Source organism: Musca autumnalis, unplaced genomic scaffold (genome assembly GCF_047663935.1).
Source record: "Musca autumnalis isolate F117 unplaced genomic scaffold, ASM4766393v1 scaffold_4, whole genome shotgun sequence".
NCBI classification, from domain to species: domain Eukaryota; kingdom Metazoa; phylum Arthropoda; class Insecta; order Diptera; family Muscidae; genus Musca; species Musca autumnalis.
In genome coordinates, this window is record NW_027411977.1 from 122986650 (window position 1) to 123007780 (window position 21131).

At 37.1% G+C, this 21131-nt stretch overlaps 2 protein-coding genes across 2 annotated transcripts; both read left to right on the top strand.

Moving 5' to 3' along the window:
• The first annotated feature begins 9232 nt into the window (after window positions 1-9232).
• On the top strand, window positions 9233-17620 carry LOC141403058 (uncharacterized). The gene is made up of 2 exons (XM_073985221.1): window positions 9233-9462; window positions 16520-17620. Exon 2 carries the CDS (start codon window positions 16523-16525, stop codon window positions 17618-17620), a length of 1098 nt encoding a protein of 365 aa, XP_073841322.1. The 5' UTR covers window positions 9233-9462; window positions 16520-16522.
• LOC141403056 (uncharacterized) lies at window positions 12461-14081 on the top strand. Its single transcript, XM_073985220.1, has 2 exons — window positions 12461-13993; window positions 14073-14081. Exons 1-2 carry the CDS (start codon window positions 12461-12463, stop codon window positions 14079-14081), a joined length of 1542 nt encoding a protein of 513 aa, XP_073841321.1.
• Window positions 17621-21131: the final 3511 nt, after the last annotated feature.

Genomic DNA, 21131 nt, shown 5'->3' on the forward strand with positions numbered 1-21131 from the left:
AGTGGAAAATGCTCAAATTACAATAAACTGTGGCGGCGGCCATTTATCTGACATCATATTCTCGACTTGATGTAAAAAAATTAAAAGACCAAATAAATATAATCCACAAGAAGAATCAAAGTTTTTAATTTTTTTTTTTTAAATTACAGCCAAAAACATCGGTGTTGAGGAACACAGTGGCAACTCAGTTGATGGCTTAGGGATGGAACGATTAGTTATCGAAAGAAATTGCGATACCGAGTAAGAGCGCGGGTTTGTCATTCTTCATTTTGATGTACTCTCGATCATCACGATCCTCGTTTATAAAACCAATAAATTTAAAGGTGTAGACCGCCAGAGTCTAAATCTACCACAGTTGTTTCATTTACAAGTCATCACACCATTATATTGCAACACGTAAGTATCGACAGAATACTTTTTTTGTGTTGTTCTCTTTCAAAATAAGTTGTTTGTCATCATACAACAACAATTTCAAGGTTCTAAACCATTTTATGGCCCTAGAACCAAGACAAGTTCATGCGCCAGCATAGTAACCTTGTACATGGTCCTTCGAGTTTCTTATTCACCAAGAATCAGTTGTTATAAAGATAATAAACAGAAAATCATTTTTTTCAAAAAAAAAAAAAAAAACAAATTGTTTACAAAACCTCAATATCGTCACTAATCTCCATCTGTTGACATTTCATTTGGTGTCTCATATCACTACACACACACAAACTAACACAATAAGCAATATTTTTCAACGTCCGTCTTTGCCAAATATTCAGCCGCAATTTTAGCACTTACACCGTTCTTTGTTGAAATTGATCACACACAAGCTTTATCCATTAAAATACAAAACAGAAAACCAAACAGAAAAGATCCACTGAACTTATTTATTTCTTTATTTATTTAATTAATAAAAATTTCAGTTTAATTTATTTTGTGTTCCTCTGCAAATCATTGCTATCGTTTGTTTGTTTTGATTTCGTTTGACAGCATAAAATTAGTCAGTTACCAAGTATTCATTAACATATGTGTGAATGAAATTAAGATAGGTAGCGAAACGTAACGTACCGTAACGTAACGAAAGGCATATTCGTATAAAGTTGTAATGAAAACGCATCAATCTGAACGTATTGTATTTCATTTCATTGCATTGCATAAATAAAAACAATTTATAACTAACTAATATTTAAGTTTGTGGAACAATTATAATATTTAAGTTCTCATGAATGTTTAAGAAAGTAAACACTTATTGAGAAAAAATAAATAAATAAATAAGAAATTCATATAAAAATATAAAGACAAAATAAAGAATAAATAAAACTCAATAAATAATTCAACAATTACACTTTCTTTTGTTACAAAAGCAAGTAGTAGTACAACAATAATAAATTAAGCAAATTTAATAACACTTATAACTAAATAAAATAATCGTTGTAATGGGGTCTACAATATGTTCTAGATTTGAATACGAAACGACTAATCTTGCTGAGACATGTCAAAAAATATTAAAAACTCCTGAAAAGGAATTGTCTGATTCACTGATTGAAACAAAATTAGAAGCAATAGATGAAGATTGGCTTAATGTAAAAACTGCATTTGAAAGCGTATATTTTGCAGATGAGACATTAGTAGACAATATATACAAAGCAAAAGGCACATTTGAAACAGCAAAAGATGATTATCAGAAAACTAAGGCCAGTCTCATGGAAATATTGAAGAATAGAAGGGGACAGTCGTGTAGCGCAATAAGAGCTGACTTTACAAATACCTCGTTATTTCATAGTTCGGCAATGTATCCACCAAGTACAACATTTGACATGTCCGAAATCAGTATCAAGGTGCCGCCTTGTGATACTCAAGACTTCCACGGAAGTTATGAAGAATGGCCTACATTTAGAGATATGTTTACGGCCATATACGGTAAACATGCCATACTTACACCTGCGCAAAAACTTTTCTATTTGCGTAATAAAACCAGGAAGAATAGTTGACCGCTTTCCTTTATCTGATCAAAATTTTGAGTTAGCATGGCAAGCTCTAAAAGCGAGATATGAAAACAAAAGGGTTTTGGTTGACAATCAAATCAAGATTTTGTTTAACATCTCAGCTGCAAAAACAGAAAGTAGTATCGACATAAAACATATTCAGTCGACCATTAGTGATTGCCTCGCAATTCTCAAGGCTCATAATGTTCAGGTATCACAGTGGGATCCCATCCTGATATATTTGTGCTCAACAAAACTTCCTGTCGAGACATTAACATTGTGGGAACAATCCCTGGAGTCGCACTCAGATCTTCCACAATGGTCACAAATGGAAGATTTCTTGATAAATAGACATCAAGTGTTAGAAAGAATAAATAGTCTGAGAGGCCATTCTAGCGCTCATGATTTTAGTGTATATTTCACAACTTATCAACAGTCGCAAAATAGATGTCCTTTGTGTGGAAAAAATCACATACTTAAAAATTGTTCTAGATTTAATATCATGACAATTTATCAAAGAATAGAATATGTGCGTGAAAAAGGATTGTGTAACAATTGCCTGGCTAATGGGTACAGTTCGCATGAATGTGTTAGCATGCACCGATGTGTGTATTGTAAGAAAAAACATCATTCTAAACTACACATAGCAAATATATCACAGTCACAATTTGCGAGAACACGATCAGGGACACAAGAAGGTCATATTCAATTTCGAACAGGAAATGCAAATCAGACAAATACGCATGTCACCACAGATTCTATAATAGATAATACACAACCATGTTCATCAATTTCTATACCTCCAGCAAACAATACTGATACACACATGTCAATAAATCAAGATGACATAATGTTACCAACGGCTCTCGTAAAAATTAAACACTCAGGAGAGATATTCACTATAAGGGCACTGATAGATTCAGCATCAAAGCGAACATTTTTAACTGAAAAAATTGTAAAACGAGTAGGGTTACGGACTGAAACAGCAAATTTCAAGATAAGTGGACTTAGTGGAACGGAGGTTGCTAATTGTAATAAAACTTGCAATCTAACACTGTGTGCCGAAACGAATAAATTTGAATTACTAGCAGAAGTGTTAGTAATTCGGAAACTAACTAATTCCCTGCCAACTCATACAGTCTCATTTTCTGACAAAGGTAGCCTTAAAGATATCAAACTGGCAGATCCATCATTCATGATTTCAGGGCAAATTGATATGCTAGTTGGAAGTGATGTAATACCACATATAATTTTAGAGGGAGTAAAAAAGAATATATTGGGCGACATGGTAGCGCAAAACTCAATTTATGGTTGGTACATTTATGGGCCCATAAAACGAAACGAAATTTCATTAGCATCAATAGAAATATCGAATGTAGACGATGATGTGGGAGTATTACTTAAACAATTCTGGGAACAAGAAGAAGTCCACACGAACCCCATATTATCGGAAGATGATAAATATTGCGAACAATTTTATAGTAGCACAACATATAGACGAGCAGACGGCAGATTTGTAGTCAAGCTACCTTTTAAGACAAGGTTCCCTGGGGAGTTATTCTTAGGTTCATCTAGATACATAGCTAAACGTCAGTATGAACAAATGGAGAATAAATTGAAGAAAAATGAAGCATTAAAAAAATCGTATAACGATGTATTAACAGAATATTTATCATTGAATCATATGAGTCGCAGTAATTCAAGAGAAATAATTAAAAATGGAAAATATTTTTCCTTCTATTTGCCACATCATTCAGTCTTTCGTCCAGAAAGCACTAGTACCAAAGTGAGAGTTGTCTTTAATGGATCGTGTAAGACAAAAACTTCTTATTCTTTGAATAACGTATTACATACAGGACCAGTTTTACAGAATGACTTATTAACAGTTATCTTAAACTGCCGCTTATACAAATACGTATTCAACGGTGACATTGAAAAAATGTACCGACAAATTATTTTAAATAAGTCTGATCGCCAGTATCAGAAAATACTTTTTAGAGAAGATGAATTCAGTCAAATAGAAGATTATGAATTAAACACGGTGACTTTTGGTGTTAATTGCGCTCCATATTTGGCAATTCGTACGCTATTACAATTAGCAATGGAATCAAAAAAAGAGTTTCCACTTATAGTAAATATTATCAAGAATGAAACGTATGTTGATGACATATTAAGTGGTGGTCATACAATCGAATCTGCCTTAGAAGCTCAAAAACAATTGATTCTTTCATTAAAGTCTGCAGGATTTCCGTTAAAAAAGATAACTGCAAATCACTCAAGACTTCTTTCTCACATTCCACATGAAGACTTGTTAAACGAAGACATTCTAAAATTTGAACACATGAGTTCAACAAAAACATTGGGCATTCGTTGGAATGCAGTCACAGATTCATTTTCATACTGTGTGGAGAAGTTTTCAATTACTTCTCCTATAACAAAAAGGAAAATCTTGTCAACAGTATCCAAACTTTTCGATCCAGCTGGGTGGTTGACGCCTTTAATAATACAAGCAAAAATATTGTTACAAGACCTTTGGTTGGACGGTATGAATTGGGATGATGAAGTTGGTCCACAGATTTTATTAAAATGGACTGTCTTCATAGATCAATTTTCTGAAATCGATCTAGTTAAAATCCCAAGATGGGTTCACTTTAGCCAGAAAAGTATTATTCAACTTCACGGTTTCTGTGATGCAGCAGAGAAAGCGTACTGCGCCACTCTGTATATTCGTTCAGAAGAGGATTCTAATGTCTCAATTCAGCTTCTAGTAGCGAAAAGTAAAGTTGCGCCATTAAAGAAACTAAGCTTACCACGGTTAGAATTGTGTGGTGCAGTGCTGCTTTCTTCTTTATTTAAATCCATTGCATCAAAATTAGAAATCAGGAATCATTCAGTGTATTTGTGGACAGATTCCACCATAGTATTGGCGTGGTTGCAAAAACATCCGTCAACATGGAACACTTACGTCGCAAACAGAACAGCAACAATATTTCAAAACGTTGAGAACGCAATTTGGAGTCATGTCTCTTCCAAAAGCAATCCAGCAGATCTTGGAACGAGAGGTTGTAGCACTAAAGATTTGGCAAATAATTCTTTATGGTGGAATGGTCCAATGTGGCTTTTAAGTTCCCCAGAACAGTGGCAAAATCCAATCCTATTGTTCAAGATGCATCAGAAATTCATAAAACAGAAGTTCATTGCGCAACAAAAGTCAATAAAGATATCAGTGACAAGGAAGAAGCTGATGAAAACAAGAAGATTGAAAATAGGTTTTCATCATATTCACGAGCACTTGAAGTTGTAGCGTACATTTATCGATTCATCAGAAAAAGTAGTACGAATATAAAATTCCATGTACCAACAGACAAAAATATAACATTAATGGAGTTAGAGAATGCGAAAATCGCACTTATACGAATTACTCAGAGATCGTGTTTTGAAAAGGAGTATAATGATTTGAATCATTCAAGAAATATTTCCCGGCAAAGTACATTAAGGACGTTAAATCCATTTTTAGATGACAATGGCCTAATTAGAGTAAACGGTAGACTAGCAAATGCAAACATTCGATACGATGAAAGGTGTCCAATTATTATTCCAAATCCTTCGCAGTTATGCCGAATTTTTTTAAGATTCATTCATGAAACATATTTACATGCAGATATATCTTTAATGATGAGTACAGTCAGAAGTCAATTTTATATTCCGAAGTTAAGGAAAGCAGTTAAGAAATGTATTCATGAATGCTTGATATGTGTCAGATTCAAACAAAATCTTAAATCGCAAATAATGTCAGCATTGCCTTTAGAGCGAGTTTCTTTATCATTGCCATTCACTTACGTGGGAGTTGATTTTGCGGGACCATTTCAAATAAAATCAGGCACATTGAGAAACTCTCCATATCAAAAATCATATGCGTGTATATTTGTTTGCTTTTCAACAAAAGCAGTGCATCTGGAAGCTTGTTCAAGTCTATCATCAGAAGCCTTTCTGGCTACGTTTGCTAGGTTCATTAGCAGAAGGGGACTACCGAAATGCGTCATGTCTGACAATGGTACTAACTTTGTAGGGGCAAACAATTCCATGCAGGTAGAATATGACGAGTTTTTACAAAGTGCTGCAGAAGATGTTAGGCAGAAGTATATAGTGCAAGGTTTTGAGTGGAAATTCATTCCTCCTAGCGCCCCACACATGGGCGGTTTATGGGAAGCTGGAGTGAAAAGCTTTAAATCACATTTTAAAAAGGTAATTGGAGATCAAAAGTTTAATTTCGAAGAATTCACAACCATTCTAGCTAGAATTGAAGGCGTTCTAAATTCAAGGCCCTTAACACCATTATCAGAAGACCCTGATGATTTAGAGGCATTAACACCTGCCCACTTTCTTAGAGGTGGTCCGTTGTTATTCGCCCCCGAGACACCACCAGATAACTTATCAGTCATTAATCGTTGGGAAAAGGTCAAAACGCTTCATCATCATTTTAGCAAAAGGTGGAAAGCAGAATATCTAGAAGAACTGCACAAACGATATAAATGGCAATATCCAACGAAAGATTTGGAAGAAGGAGATTTTGTCATTATAAAGGATGAATTGGTACCCCCAAACGAGTGGACAATGGGAAGAGTGGTACGAGTTCACACTGGGCAAGACAGTTATGTACGAGTTGCGGATATCAAGACGTTATCTGGCATTATAACAAGACCCATTGTTAAGTTATGCGTATTACCAATTCAAAACAATATGTAGATACAACATTAATTGTCAGTTTAGTCAAAAGTTATACATATTATTAATGCACACACTTTTCGTATATTTTCTTTGTGTCCGTTCTATCTATGTTCTCTTTACAGTCAAAATGAATATGGGTCAATTCGAGCAGTGTATGGTATGCTTTGGCTTTCATCCACTATGGTTGTGTCCTGCGTTCAATGCCATGAGCACGGAACAGCGTCAGTATGCAGTACGAGCGCATAAGTACTGTTTGAATTGCTTAAGCAGAAATCATTATGTACGGACTTGCACTTCAAGGAGCAACTGTCGTTTTTGTGGCCAACGCCATAACACCATGCTTCACCCTACATCATCGGTACCAATCGGGACAACAAGCCATACAGTACGATTGATGAACACTTCAATATGTCAAAACATGGGACTGAATTTGGGAGTAGGTTCACGGAAACCCAGGACTGAATTTTATCACCCCTATGCCAGCCAACGTTCTTTCCAGAATCTAGAACAAAATCAGGTTCTTTTAAGTTTACAAAAGAAAGATTTGCAAGATCCAAACAAGAAACAAAACAAAGATCAACAACATGAAAAAAAGGAAAGACTAAGTCACAGAAGAAAGAATCCCAAAAGGCCGCTGTAAAACCAACGACAACGTCAAATAATAACGAGACCGAATTATCTCAAAATGAAATGATTGCCCAAATATTCAATAGCATAAAAGAAATAGCATCATCATTGAAAGTTGCACCAGTGCAAGGGGCCCGCCATGTTGAGGAACACAGTGGCAACTCAGTTGATGGCTTAGGGATGGAACGATTAGTTATCGAAAGAAATTGCGATACCGAGTAAGAGCGCGGGTTTGTCATTCTTCATTTTGAAGTACTCTCGATCATCACGATCCTCGTTTATAAAACCAATAAACAAGTAAGGCCGTGCTGATTGCCTGTTATTGTTGTTGGCTTTGTATTGTTGGACTGCAAAATAATACTTGTTGTGTATTTATTTCAGCTAAAGTCCAATACAAAGCCAACAACAATAACAGGCAATCAGCACGGCCTTACTTGTTGACTACGCATAAAGCAAAAACAACATTTTGTTGTGATCTCTGCTTACTGCAAACAACACTACTTATGCTTGTCTTCTTTGCGATGCAAAGACAGCATTAAAAAACAGTAGTGGGTATATGATTTTGATTATTCTGACTCAATTGTGCGGTCAACAGATTTAGGAGGATACAGAAAATTTCTCGTTCTGTTTAATTTTCTGGTCACTCTTATTGACCTGTTTATCGATACAGAGTCAGCGGTTAAGAGAACTGATGAGGAAGTTTGGCTGCTTCCGAAACTATAGTATTCTCTGCCTCCGCTCGTAGTAATCAATTTCATTACCCACTGTAAAACATTTTGTTTCTTCAAATTTTGAAGGAACAAAAAAATGGACTTTAGCTGAAATAAATACACAACAAAACCAATAAATTTAAAGGTGTAGACCGCCAGAGTCTAAATCTACCACAGTTGTTTCATTTACAAGTCTTCACACCATTATATTGCAACACGTAAGTATCGACAGAATACTTTTTTTGTGTTGTTCTCTTTCAAAATAAGTTGTTTGTCATCATACAACAACAATTTCAAGGTTCTAAACCATTTTATGGCCCTAGAACCAAGACAAGTTCATGCGCCAGCATAGTAACCTTGTACAATCGGAATTTTACTTTTGCGCCACCTTGTAACTATCATTAAAATAAATACATAATTCGAATATACAATTTTCGAATGATTTGTGGTATTAATGCTAGTTTCCAAGTCCACCCAATAAACTAACATGCTAATATGCCTGATGATCGGTCTAACCACCCGTGAAACGTAGCACAATGGTTGAATGTGTGGGCCTTCGGTGGATTCCTAATTTTTCAATGTAACTCTTAGGTTATAACAGCTCAACTCGAAAGAGAATTAATTCATATGTCACTCTAAAAATTACCTTCGCCTTAATAAGGCAAAACAAAAAACAAATTTTATATTTTTGCAACGGAAGTTTAATTTTGCACCACCTTGTTACTATCATTAAAATAAATACATAATTCGAATATACAATTTTCGAATGATTTGTGGTATAAATGCTAGTTTCCAAGCCCATCGGTATAACCACTGTGAAACGTAGCATAATGGTTAATTGTGTGGGGCTTCGTTGGATTCCTATTTTTTCAATGTACCTGTTTAATTTCAAACTTGTTTTAAGTAATTTAAATGATTTTATATTCCATATGGGTTTTCCACCCCTGCGTTAGATTTTGTCCCCTACCTTTGTATACAACTTTGTGTATCTCGTACACAAATACAAGGATAGTAACAAGATCTAACGAGTAACTTTTTTCTAAGCTCCGCTTTGTTACATCTTAGCTTTTCTAAAATCACTCGCTCATTGGATATCGTCCTATAAGCACATACCCTTACACTCTGTAAAAACGGTAAATAAGTGATTGTTCCACGAACAATCCATAATAAAACATAACTCAATATTGTTTGAGAAAAAATTCTAATCCTTTGTGTTTTTATTTATTTTCTTTTAATTTCATTGCTACGCAAACATTGGTCCTTCGAGCCGGATTGTTTTCAACGAAAACTACTAACGCTCTCCTTTTTCTCCTTTACAAGGCAATTCGACTACGTCGAGAACAACAACAACCTACACGATCCACGATCATCCCCACATATAATTTCATTTATTTCACCCAAATAATATAATATCAACAACACAGGTATGTACACTGCCTAATTTATTTTTACAAATAAAAGTGTTGTACAGTGATTACCGTGTTGTGATAAATAATTAAAAAAGCCGTCGGTCGTTTTACAAACGCGCATAAGTGTCCGTCCATTTGCCGTCGGTAAAATTCATTAAAAAATATCAACAAAACTAAGTGTCAAATCGTCCACTACTTCCTCACAGAAGAAACAACAACAATCACAGTGATTCTCCTTAATTTTTATTTATTTCCACATTCAGTTTTATCAGTGTTTTAGCACATTTCATTTACATTAAATATAAATTCATTGTTATTGTGGTGTTTTTCTTTTATTGTGCTTCTTTTTGTTCGCCAAAACACCAAAATCATCACAACAATAACAATTCCAATATAAAAGAATAAATGTCATTCATTTGTCATTACTGCTGATTGTTTCCACCTTTAATTAATACGGGTGGCAGATTTGGCACTTATATATCATTTACACCCAATCAATTGTATTAGGGGTATCCAAGTGTAACTAATAATACATTTCAATTTTTTAAAAATATTTTAGTGCCGTTTTCGGGTATTTCTTGAGTTGAATCTTTCGGATATCAACTAAAAATAAATTTTATTCGTGTTTTCGACACCGTGCACCCTATATTCGGTCATATTTCTAAAATTATTATTATTTTTATATATTATATTACATACACATTTATTTCAAATCTTTTATTTAAATATTTTGAATTAAATTGATTTATTTGAATAATTTGTTGTTGTTCGCTAGCGATTACTAACGTGCATTTTTACAGTCCGTGCACCCTACAGTCGGTAATTGCGAAATTTTTGCGAATTTTCGATTTTATTTAATATTTTTGGAAATTTATTTTCGGCAAGTGCTATCTTCGATACATTGCCATAGTTTACGTGTATTATACGATACACTGTAAGCATTTTGTGGAAATTTGAATACACTGAAAGAAATTTAGAGTGAGTTTTGAATTTTTTCTTAAAATTTAAAGAATTTTTGGTGGTTTAATCACGTTAAACCTCAAATATATTGCCGTATCCACGATACATTATTGAAATAGTCTACGACTACTTATAAATTCAGTGTATTCTAACCAATAAAATTATTTTATTTTAAAGCATCACGTGTTTTAAAATTATTTTTGCTAATAGTTTGGTGAAAATTTAACATTTTTATTGGATTTTCGCATACAGTTTTTGACATCACGTGTCACTATCTTCAAATTTCTTGCATCTCGTGCAAAATAATAAATTTCCAAAATACTTTGGTGCATTTTCGTGCAGTTTTACAGAGTTTTTTCTATTACAAGAATTGTTTTTCGAACAATTACCTTGGAAATTCCTGGTGCAAGTGCTTCATTTTTAATATAAAAAACATCATTATAATAAAAAAAAACATCGTTTTCAACGAAACTTTACTTTGATTTTCTAATTAAAATTTTTCTGAATTACGTTCAGTTTTTGATTTAAAATGTCTGTCACTCGACTAGATTTATTTATCAGAGCTACTGACGCTTTGGTTAAATTTGACGCTAGCTTCAGTGCCCAACGGGACGAGGAGCTCGATATTTACATATTAGAGCTACAAGAAGCTGAGGTCAAGAGATTATGGGACAGGGTAAAAACTACGTTTGACGATTGTCTCAATTTCTTTAAAGAAGATGAAAGTTCTGGTAACGACGTTACTGCTGTTGATGGCAAATATGAGGTTGCATTTAGATCTTATCTAAATGCTCTCGCCTCTATTAATAGGAAGTTAGATCGACTTCGGGCTCCGCCCAAGTCATCAGTAGCAACATCTTCCCCTCCCGCTAGTGTAGGCAATAGATCACATCGTTCCGAATGTGCAACTTCAATGTTGGATGTCACGCATCATTCTCACCATTCCTCCAATACATCATTCACATCCTGTGGTGATGAACATATTGGACATAGGTTAAATTTACCACCCTGCGACATTGAAGTATTTAACGGTGACTTCCTTTCTTGGCCGACGTTTAGAGACCTATTTTCGGCTGTGTATATTAATAATACTGGCATTAGTGACATTGAACGTCTATGCCATTTAAATAAAAAGACCAGTGGCGACGCCCATGAAATTGTGGCAAAGTTTTCACTAACCCACAAAAACTTTGGTCCTGCGTGGAAAGCTCTTAAACAGACTTACGACAATCCACGTATTTTGGTGAACCACCAACTTAAACTTTTATTTGACCTACCAGTTTTAGAAAGTGAGACTAGTTCAGGGTTAAAGAAATTACAGAGGGGTATCAATGGATGTATTTCTGCCATGTCCAATTATGACGTCTCAACTGAAGACTGGGACCCTATTCTAGTGTTCATATGTCTTCAGAGACTTCCTAAAAATAGTGTCACACTTTGGGAACAAAGTGTTAAAGACAAATCTGCTTTGTCTTCCTGGGACGATTTGGACTCGTTTCTTACAGAACGAATTCAAACTCTTACCTGTCTACGTGACATTAGGGGTATAGATACTGGCAAACCATCCACCAGTAAAAAAGTTCGTTCGCATTTCACGAATGCTGGCACGAACCGATCCCCCACATTTTCTCCTCGGAATTCCCCCCCTTCTTCGAGGTCCTCTTGTGCCTCTTCAAATAAAACATGTGTTCTTTGTCCACGACAAACGCATCACATCAGAGCATGCCAAAAGTTTCTGAATCTTTCAGTTCCTGAAAGAATAAATACAATTAGGCGACATAACTCTTGCTTTAACTGTCTGTCCTCTAAACATGTAGTTAATCACTGCAGTAGCCCCTACACTTGCAGTAAATGTAATAAAAGACATCACACTTTATTACACAGGGACAATACAACTGCTGGAACGTCTTCGACAGCAACTTCCAACAATAGGAGTGTAGCTTCTTCTGATCAACCCTCTACCTCTACAGGTATTAGATCAGATTCTTCGTCTTCTGCTAATAGACAGGTATTCCATACTGCACAAAGCAGGAATGTCTTATTAGGCACGGCAATGGTGAACATCGTTCATCATGGTACCACGTACCCTGCCGGGGCACTTATTGACCCCGCTTCAGAAGCATCTTTTATTACAGAGCGTTTACAACGCCTTATAGGTATCACATCTACTACAACGTTAGCTTCCATTTCTGGGATTAATCAGACAGTTTCGACCACGTCGCGCAAATTATGTTCGGTCAGCATTACTTCTCCATTGGATGCATCGCGTTCAATAAATACTACGGCCCTAATTTTGCCATCTATTTCGGGCAATCTGCCCTCTTTTACCGTCAATGCTGACATTGTTTCTCAATTGCCAAATCTTCGTTTGGCAGATCCCAATTTATTCAAGTGTCGACCTGTTGATCTTTTGCTGGGAGCAGATCTTTATCCAAAGATCCTACAACAGGGTACTCACATCAATATCTTAGGGTCGCTAATAGCACAAAATACGGTCTTTGGTTGGATCATTACTGGGCCTATTCCCCCTCCAAATATTCCGGTATTTTCAACCAAGGTTAGCTTTTCAGAAGAGGAAAATCTTGACAAGACTCTTCTTCGCCTTTGGGAACTTGAGGAAATTCCCAAACGTAAAATTCTATCCCCCTCTGACCAATTATGCGAAGACTATTATAAGCGTACCACACGTCGGGATTCAAATGGTAGGTACGTTGTTAGCCTTCCCCTCAAGACTGAGATAGTTGGACAGGTGGAGTTAGGCTTCTCCCGAGCAAATTGTTTACGACAATTTCTTCGAAATGAGGCATCCCTCCTTCGAAAGCCACAAGTAAAGGTAGTCTATGATCAAGTTGTTAATGAGTACTTAGCATTGGATCATATGAGGCCTGTTGGCGCCGCTTCAACAGACTCTTCGGTTTGTTACTTGCCACATCATCCCGTGATAAATCCCGACAAACAGACTACCAAACTTCGAGTGGTTTTCAACGCCTCGAACAAAACCTCCAACGGGAAAAGTCTTAACGACATTTTACATGTGGGACCTACTCTGCAATTGGATTTAGTTTTGCTTATTCTGAGGTGGAGACTATTTAAATTCGTTTTTAATTGCGACATCACCCAGATGTATCGCCAAATACGTGTCGATCCGGCACATACTCCACTTCAACGAATAGTTTTCCGGGATTCTCCACAAAAACCTGTTCAGGATTTTGAATTGCAGACGGTGACATTTGGTGTGAATTGCGCCCCCTACTTAGCTATACGGACGCTTTTACAATTAGCGGACGATACTAACGATCGATATCCTCTCGCTGCACACATACTTCGTAGGTGCATGTACGTCGACGACGTACTAACAGGATATCATGACATACGTACAGCCCTAGATTATAGAGACCAATTAATAGCAGCCCTTTCCTCTGCAAAATTTGAATTGAGGAAGTGGACAGCAAATGACCGTGCTATTTTGCAAAATCTTCCCACGGAAGATTTAATCGATGCTAAGGTTCTCTCCTTTATTGAAGCTAGCAGTTCCAAACCTCTGGGAATACGTTGGAATGCTCAGCTTGACTTGTTTTATTTCAGTGTGAGTGCTTTACCCTCAAAAGATCACTACACGAAACGAGAAACATTGTCAACTATTGCTAAACTATTTGATCCTTTAGGTTGGTTAGGCCCAATTATAGTTACTGCCAAAATAGTTATGCAGAAGATCTGGACAGATAAAATCGGATGGGATGATGCACTTCTGTCTACGACAGAACGTGACTGGCAAAATTTCGTGGACTGTTACCAGGATGTGAATTCCATTCATATTCCTCGGTGGGTTCATTATACGCCAGATTGTTCCGCCGAACTTCATGTCTTTTCTGACGCCTCAGAAAAGGCATACGCGGGGGTGATATATATTCGGATAGTAACTCCGAATAAAACCATTTATACTCACCTCCTGACCTGCAAAACTAAGGTAGCCCCCCCTAAAGTCAGTTTCTTTACCACGGTTGGAGCTTTGCGGAGCCGTTCTGGCTTCCGAATTATTAAAAAATATTCAGAATGAAATTGACATTTCATTCCAAAAAATATATTGCTGGACCGATTCTACGATCGTCCTTTCATGGCTAAACAAAACTCCATCTACATGGACTACGTTTGTTGCCAACCGTGTTAGTAAGATTCAGGAGATTACAGACAGAGGTAGTTGGCATCACGTGCGCTCTGAAGATAATCCCGCTGATTTAGGCAGCCGGGGGGTTTCGCCCTCTGAGCTTGCTTCATCCCAACTTTGGTGGCATGGTCCACACTGGCTTCGCCAAGATAGATCTCAGTGGGATATTTCTAATTTAACCTCACTTGACACCGATATTGAAATACGTGCTGTCAAGGCGCATGCTTCATTTTTAACTGATTCCGAGGACTTTTTAGCGAGATTTTCATCTTTAGATAGGGCTTTACGAGTCCTATCTTATATGTATCGGTTTATCCATAACACTCACCGTGCATATAGAGGTCGATACATTTACAATGATGACAACCTCTCAAGTTCGGAGCTAAAAGCATCTAGATTACGTCTAGCTGTTCTAGCTCAAAAAACACATTTCGCGGAGGAGTATCAGTCTTTGTTAGATAAGGTTCCCTTAAATCCAAAAAGCTCTCTTCTACCCCTAAATCCATTTCTGGTTGATACAGGAGTTATGAGACTTAATGGACGACTATCAAGGTCACCCACTCTTTCTTATTCAGAAAGACATCCCATTCTTCTTCCTTACCACAGTCTTTTTGCCCATCTTTTAGTAAAGTTTATTCATATTCTTTCCATCCACGGTGGAAATCAATTGATGTTACGCATCCTCAGGATTGAGTACTGGATCCCAAGACTCACTTCATTAATTAGGACAACGATTAATAAATGCAAAACTTGCCATTTATTTAAAAGTCGTACGTGTACTCAAATTATGGCTGCTCTTCCACCGGAAAGAGTAACTTGTTCAAGGCCTTTTACCACTACTGGTGTTGACTTTGCAGGTCCTTTTGACCTCAAATCCTTTACAGGCCGCTTGACTAAAATCACTAAAGGGTACGTCTGTGTTTTTGTTTGCTTTTCTACGAAAGCAATCCATTTGGAAGCTACTTCAGATTTGTCCACGGCAACATTTATAGCAGCCTTCCAACGCTTCATTTCGAGGCGAGGTTGTCCAAAAACTATATTTTCTGACAACGGCACCAACTTCGTTGGAGCTTCTAGGGAACTAGAGCAGGACTTCAAAGCCGTAGTCCGCGAAAGTCGAAATAGTCTGTGTTCCACGCTGCACTATCAAGAACTTTCGTGGGAGTTCATACCTGCCGGCGCTCCCCACATGGGTGGTCTTTGGGAAGCCGCAGTAAAAAGTTTTAAATTACATTTCCGTAAACAAGCTAAAAACTTCAAATTTACATTTGAGGAACTTTCTACGATTCTTTCCAGAATCGAAGCTTGTTTAAATTCACGTCCTCTATGTCCCATGAATGACAATCCGCAAAATACTGTAGCGCTAACAACAGGTCACTTCCTTATAGGGTCTCCGATCCTAGCTCCTCCGGAGCCATTAATAGATGAATCGCCTCTTCACCTTGTAAATCGTTTCCGGAAAATGAAAGCTCTTACTCAACAATTCTGCCTTCGGTGGAAAGAAGAGTATTTAAAGAGCTTGCATAAAAGATATAAATGGAAGTTTCCGCAACGCGATTTACAAACGGGTGACTTGGTAGTAGTACGGCACGAAAATCTACCTCCCACTTCGTGGAAATTAGGTCGAATAATAGCGGTGCACCCGGGTACGGATTCTAGAGTTCGCGTCGCGGACATTTATACAGAAAACGGCACTATTAGACGGCCAATCGTTAAATTAATTGCGCTACCATAATTATTATAGTCCATATCTCGTGTCGGCTTTCGCGTCCTCTATACTTTTTCGCGAAATGAAAAACGACTATTGATGGTAGCGAAGGAGTCGCGAATATTCGGGCTATGGTAATTACAAAACGACCTACGGTTTTTAACATTGATCATTCTGGTCAATCCTCTCTATAATTGTTCCTCATCCTTGTCTTGTCGCATCCTCTCTATTTTTCACAGAAGATGGAAGATTTAGGAAAGATGGCTGCGACACTGCCTGATATTGAGGACGACGTCCCTATGTCTGATGAGGAACGGGAGCTTGATGCCTCGGCTGTCCCCATTACGGATTCAGAGCTTCCTAAAGATGCCCCTCCTTCGGAGGAAAACAATATTTCTAAAAATCCGTCTACGACGGTCCCTGAAGCTCCTTCAGGAGAACCTGTGGCAACGCCACCACTTTCGGCACCCGTCCGAAAGAACCAGGTCTCGAAAAAGGCGTGTGTAGTTTGCGAAGGCAATCACCAATTACGTGATTGCAAAGAATTTAAGGCGATGCGCGTTGAGAGAAGGTTGCGTGCGGTAGCACTTCACAAGTGCTGTGGCAATTGTTTGGCCACCACGCACCATATGTCCCAATGTACCAGTCGGTATCATTGTAAGATCTGCAACAAGGAGCATCATACGTTGCTCCACCAGCCTTCTCCAAACGACCCTGCTCCAACCAAACAAATTTCAATCACACGCAAACTACGCAAAGGTAGATCTTCCAAAGGTCCGTCCGCTAAAACCAACCAACCTCCACTTCCAGGTCCCTCTATCGCTCCCCGACATCCCACACCGCCTTCGGCAACATATCGGCCTATATCTGCCATTCAGCCTGTAGCTACGCTCGGGCCTACTCTGGTGGCACAGGTCGTGTTATCTGATCGTCGGATACCAGTCAGAGCCCTTTTGGATCCCTGCGCAGGACACAGCTTAATCTGCCGATCATTGGCCAACAGCCTTAATCTGTGCCCGGTAATGGTGGGTCCGGAAAGGTTCTGCCAGGTACTCGTCGCATCGTGTTACGATAACATACAAATTAAGGTTTCGGCGCGAGTGATAGATTTGGGTCACCTGATCGCTCCTTCGGAGTCAGTGTCCGAGGACTATAGAGAACATTTCGCTGGACTGCAGTTAGCCGATCCTCGGTTTTATAAATCCGCTGCAGTCAGCCTTGTTCTGGGTCCTGAAGTCTACCATAAGGTAATGAAGCCTCAGTCCTATTCGAGGCCTGGTTTCCCATGGGCCCAACTCACCATTTTTGGTTGGGTAATCTCGGGTCCCTGTAGTCTTTAAGTTAAACGTGAGGGGCAATCTTCAATTGCCTTGGCTCCACGAGTCCTTGTCACACGACTCCACGAGTCGACTTGTTTTTATTTTTTATAAAAGGTTATAGGATTGTGGCTCCACGAGTCACACAACGGTCCTGCTCCACGAGCAAATAACTTTTATATCTTTATAATGTTTTTTGAAAAAATGAAAAAAGAGAATTAAAAAAAAAGAATATGGAAAAAAACTTGTATATATTTTTTATTTTTAATTTTATTATTAATTTTGCAACATAGCAGGATGTTGCAACGCGGGCGGCAATGTTTAATTTCAAACTTGTTTTAAGTAATTTAAATGATTTTATATTCCATATGGGTTTTCCACCCCTGCGTTAGATTTTGTCCCCTACCTTTGTATACAACTTTGTGTATCTCGTACACAAATACAAGGATAGTAACAAGATCTAACGAGTAACTTTTTTCTAAGCTCCGCTTTGTTACATCTTAACTTTTCTAAAATCACTCGCTCATTGGATATCGTCCTATAAGCACATACCCTTACACTCTGTAAAAAAGGTAAATAAGTGATTGTTCCACGAACAATCCATAATAAAACATAACTCAATATTGTTTGAGAAAAAATTCTAATCCTTTGTGCTTTTATTTATTTTCTTTTAATTTCATTGCTACGCAAGCAGTACCTCTTAGGTCATAACAGCTCAACTCGAAAGAGAATTAATTCATATATCACTCTAAAAATTATCTTCGCCTTAATAAGGCAAAACAAAAAACAAATTTTATATTTTTATATAGTTTAATAATAAAAAATTGTATTACAATATACATATTAGGGCTATAACCAAAAAAATACCACCACATAGCCGTGTAGAGCATGGAAAACTATTATGAAATACGGTGTCAATTTTTCTCTATCGCGAAAAAAGTTTCCGCACCAAATGCATGGAAGTTCAGAAATGCATTTTATAATTTTATCTGTTATAACAACATATTTGCTTTTGATTAAAATTTTTATTTTTTTCTTATCTAATTTAAAATCATTATCAAAGCGTTCTGGGCCAATTTGTTCTCAAATCGCGCCATTTCGGAGCATATTAGGAACTTTTGACACTATTGCAATTTTTCGTTTTTCTTTTTAAACTCGTGAATTTTATGTTTATATTTTTTGTACCTATCGGACCAGAGAATTTGGGGTCATTTGCAACGAATTCGCGAAAGTTACAGGCTGTTTTTGTTGACCTTGCCTGTGAGAATTGTATTTGTTTTCTACAAAAATACAACACCATTACCATGTGGGGAATTTTGTCCTAATAATGAAAACGCGTTTCTAAGATCGATTCGATGAAAAAAGTTTCAGCACCGACCGCAATTACTAAAACCCTTTTCACATTTTTTCTACTTATAATTTTAAATTTGCTTTGTTTGAATAAATATTTATAAACAAAAATACATTTCCCACAGGCAAAGTCATTAAAAACGATCTGTAACTTTCGCGAATTCGCTGCAAATGACACCATTTTCTCTAGTCCGATAGGTACAAAAAATATAAACATAAAATTCGCGAGTTTATAAAGAAAAACGAAAAATTGCAATAGTGTCAAAAAATCCTAATAGGGTCCGAAATGGCGCGATTTGAGAACAAATTGGTCCAGAACGCTTTGATAATGATTTTAAATTAGATTACAAAAAAATAAAAATTTTAATGAAAAGCAAACATGTTGTTATAACAACTAAAATTAAAAAATGCATTACTGAACTTCAATGCATTTGGTGCGGAAACTTTTTTCGCGATAGAGAAAAAATTACACCTTATTTCATAATAGTTTTTCATGCCCTACACGGCTATGTGGTGGTATTTTCGATATCTGCAAAAAAGTGCAAAAAGTTATATCCCTAATACATATAACCATATTTTTATACCTTACACCACACTGTGACATAATAATCTGCTAAAAAATCGACGTTAAACGACAAACAATCTTAACTTAGAACATTTTAAAGATTTTTGATGATTTTTTTCAAAATCCGATGTCTAATTATAAGGCAGGCTTCGATAGCTCTCATTCGGCTTTGTCAGATGACATTAACTGATTCCAGTTTCTCAGCTAAAATAGGAAAGAAGTACAGTTTAGTGCCAAAAGAGATCTCAGAGAATGCTATAGTCTTTAGTGTGATTTTTTCAACATTCCGTTGTAAAATATTACAGCGGGTGAAAAATTAAAAGAAATTGCACAGTATACACAGACAACAAAGTACGAGTTTGTTGCTTGTGTCGACCTTTACCTTTAAAGAAAAAAGGAAGTAAACGGCGATAAGGCCAATGGGATTAATTTTTTTTTGTGTATGAATAGGAATAGATTTTGACAATTGAAGGAATTATGCCACTGCAATTGGCTGTAACCGCAAATCTATAGGAGTTAGATACGAGGGTGCGGACGGTCAGTTGAATAGATGCTGTATGCCTCACGACACGCGTGGATGGTAGGAGGAGCACCTGCTCTCGTTGTAGAAGTTAGAAACGTAACGTTAACCGGATCATAGTTGTTCAAGTATGGAATGAGTTTGCCGCGGAAAAAGCCGCACACTATACGAAATTGCTAGAGGATGTTGGTTTAGGACTTTGTTGTGTCTGATGATGTCATCGACTGTCGATTAATGTCTGATAGAATGACGTCATGGATGGCCCGATGATAGCACTTGAAGTTCTTACGCTAAATGCTAGCCGCAGCATTAATACTAGATTGGAAATTAGTTAAGGTGTCATGGGATGATATTATGGTACTAGATGAATTGCTAGTAAAATAACTAGCTGGATACGAAGAACACTGCATGGAATAATGGTTTCGGATGGAATGCTAGTAAAATAACTAGCTGAACTACTAGGTAGGAAAGGTATCACTGCATGGATTTGTGGAACTGGAAGAATCACCAATAGAATAAACCAGCTGGATGGAATACTTGACGGAGTGCTAGTCATAGTGCGAGATGAAATGCTAGCAGCAGTGCTAGTTCTTGCTGGACGGGTGTTGAAGCAGTATGCGGCTAGGAACCTGGGCTCCAGTCCCTGTGTAAATGCTAGTTGCTACATATCCTCACTACAACTCAGGAAACTGAACAGAACCATTGGACAGACTGAACAGTTTTGCCGCGAGCGCATGAAATCGCTCCGGACCGAGATTTTTTTCAATGCCGTCTCGAATTGCAATGATGCCGGCAGGAACTTCCGGTTGATACTGCTGTCGCTGGGTTGACAATCTCTGGCCGAATGTTCCATTCGGGTAGTTTCGGAGGGAAGACTCAATTATCGTTGTTTGTGTCCTCCCAGAGAGAAAGCATTAAGAACCAACTAACATATTTAAATTATTTTCGATATGTTTTATTTTTGGGGATTAAAAATAACAATGACACATAAATGGGTTAACAACGGATAAAAATCAAAGCTTATGAAATATCATGAAATGTATAACAAAAATATGTATGCGATATGGTTGAGTTAAAAACAAATTATGAGTTCGATCGTA

Excerpts from the sequence above, each read along its gene's own strand:
- LOC141403058 (XM_073985221.1), top strand. The coding sequence starts at position 16,523 with ATGGAAGATTTAGGAAAGATGGCTGCGACACTGCCTGATATTGAGGAC.
- LOC141403056 (XM_073985220.1), top strand. The coding sequence starts at position 12,461 with ATGGTGAACATCGTTCATCATGGTACCACGTACCCTGCCGGGGCACTT.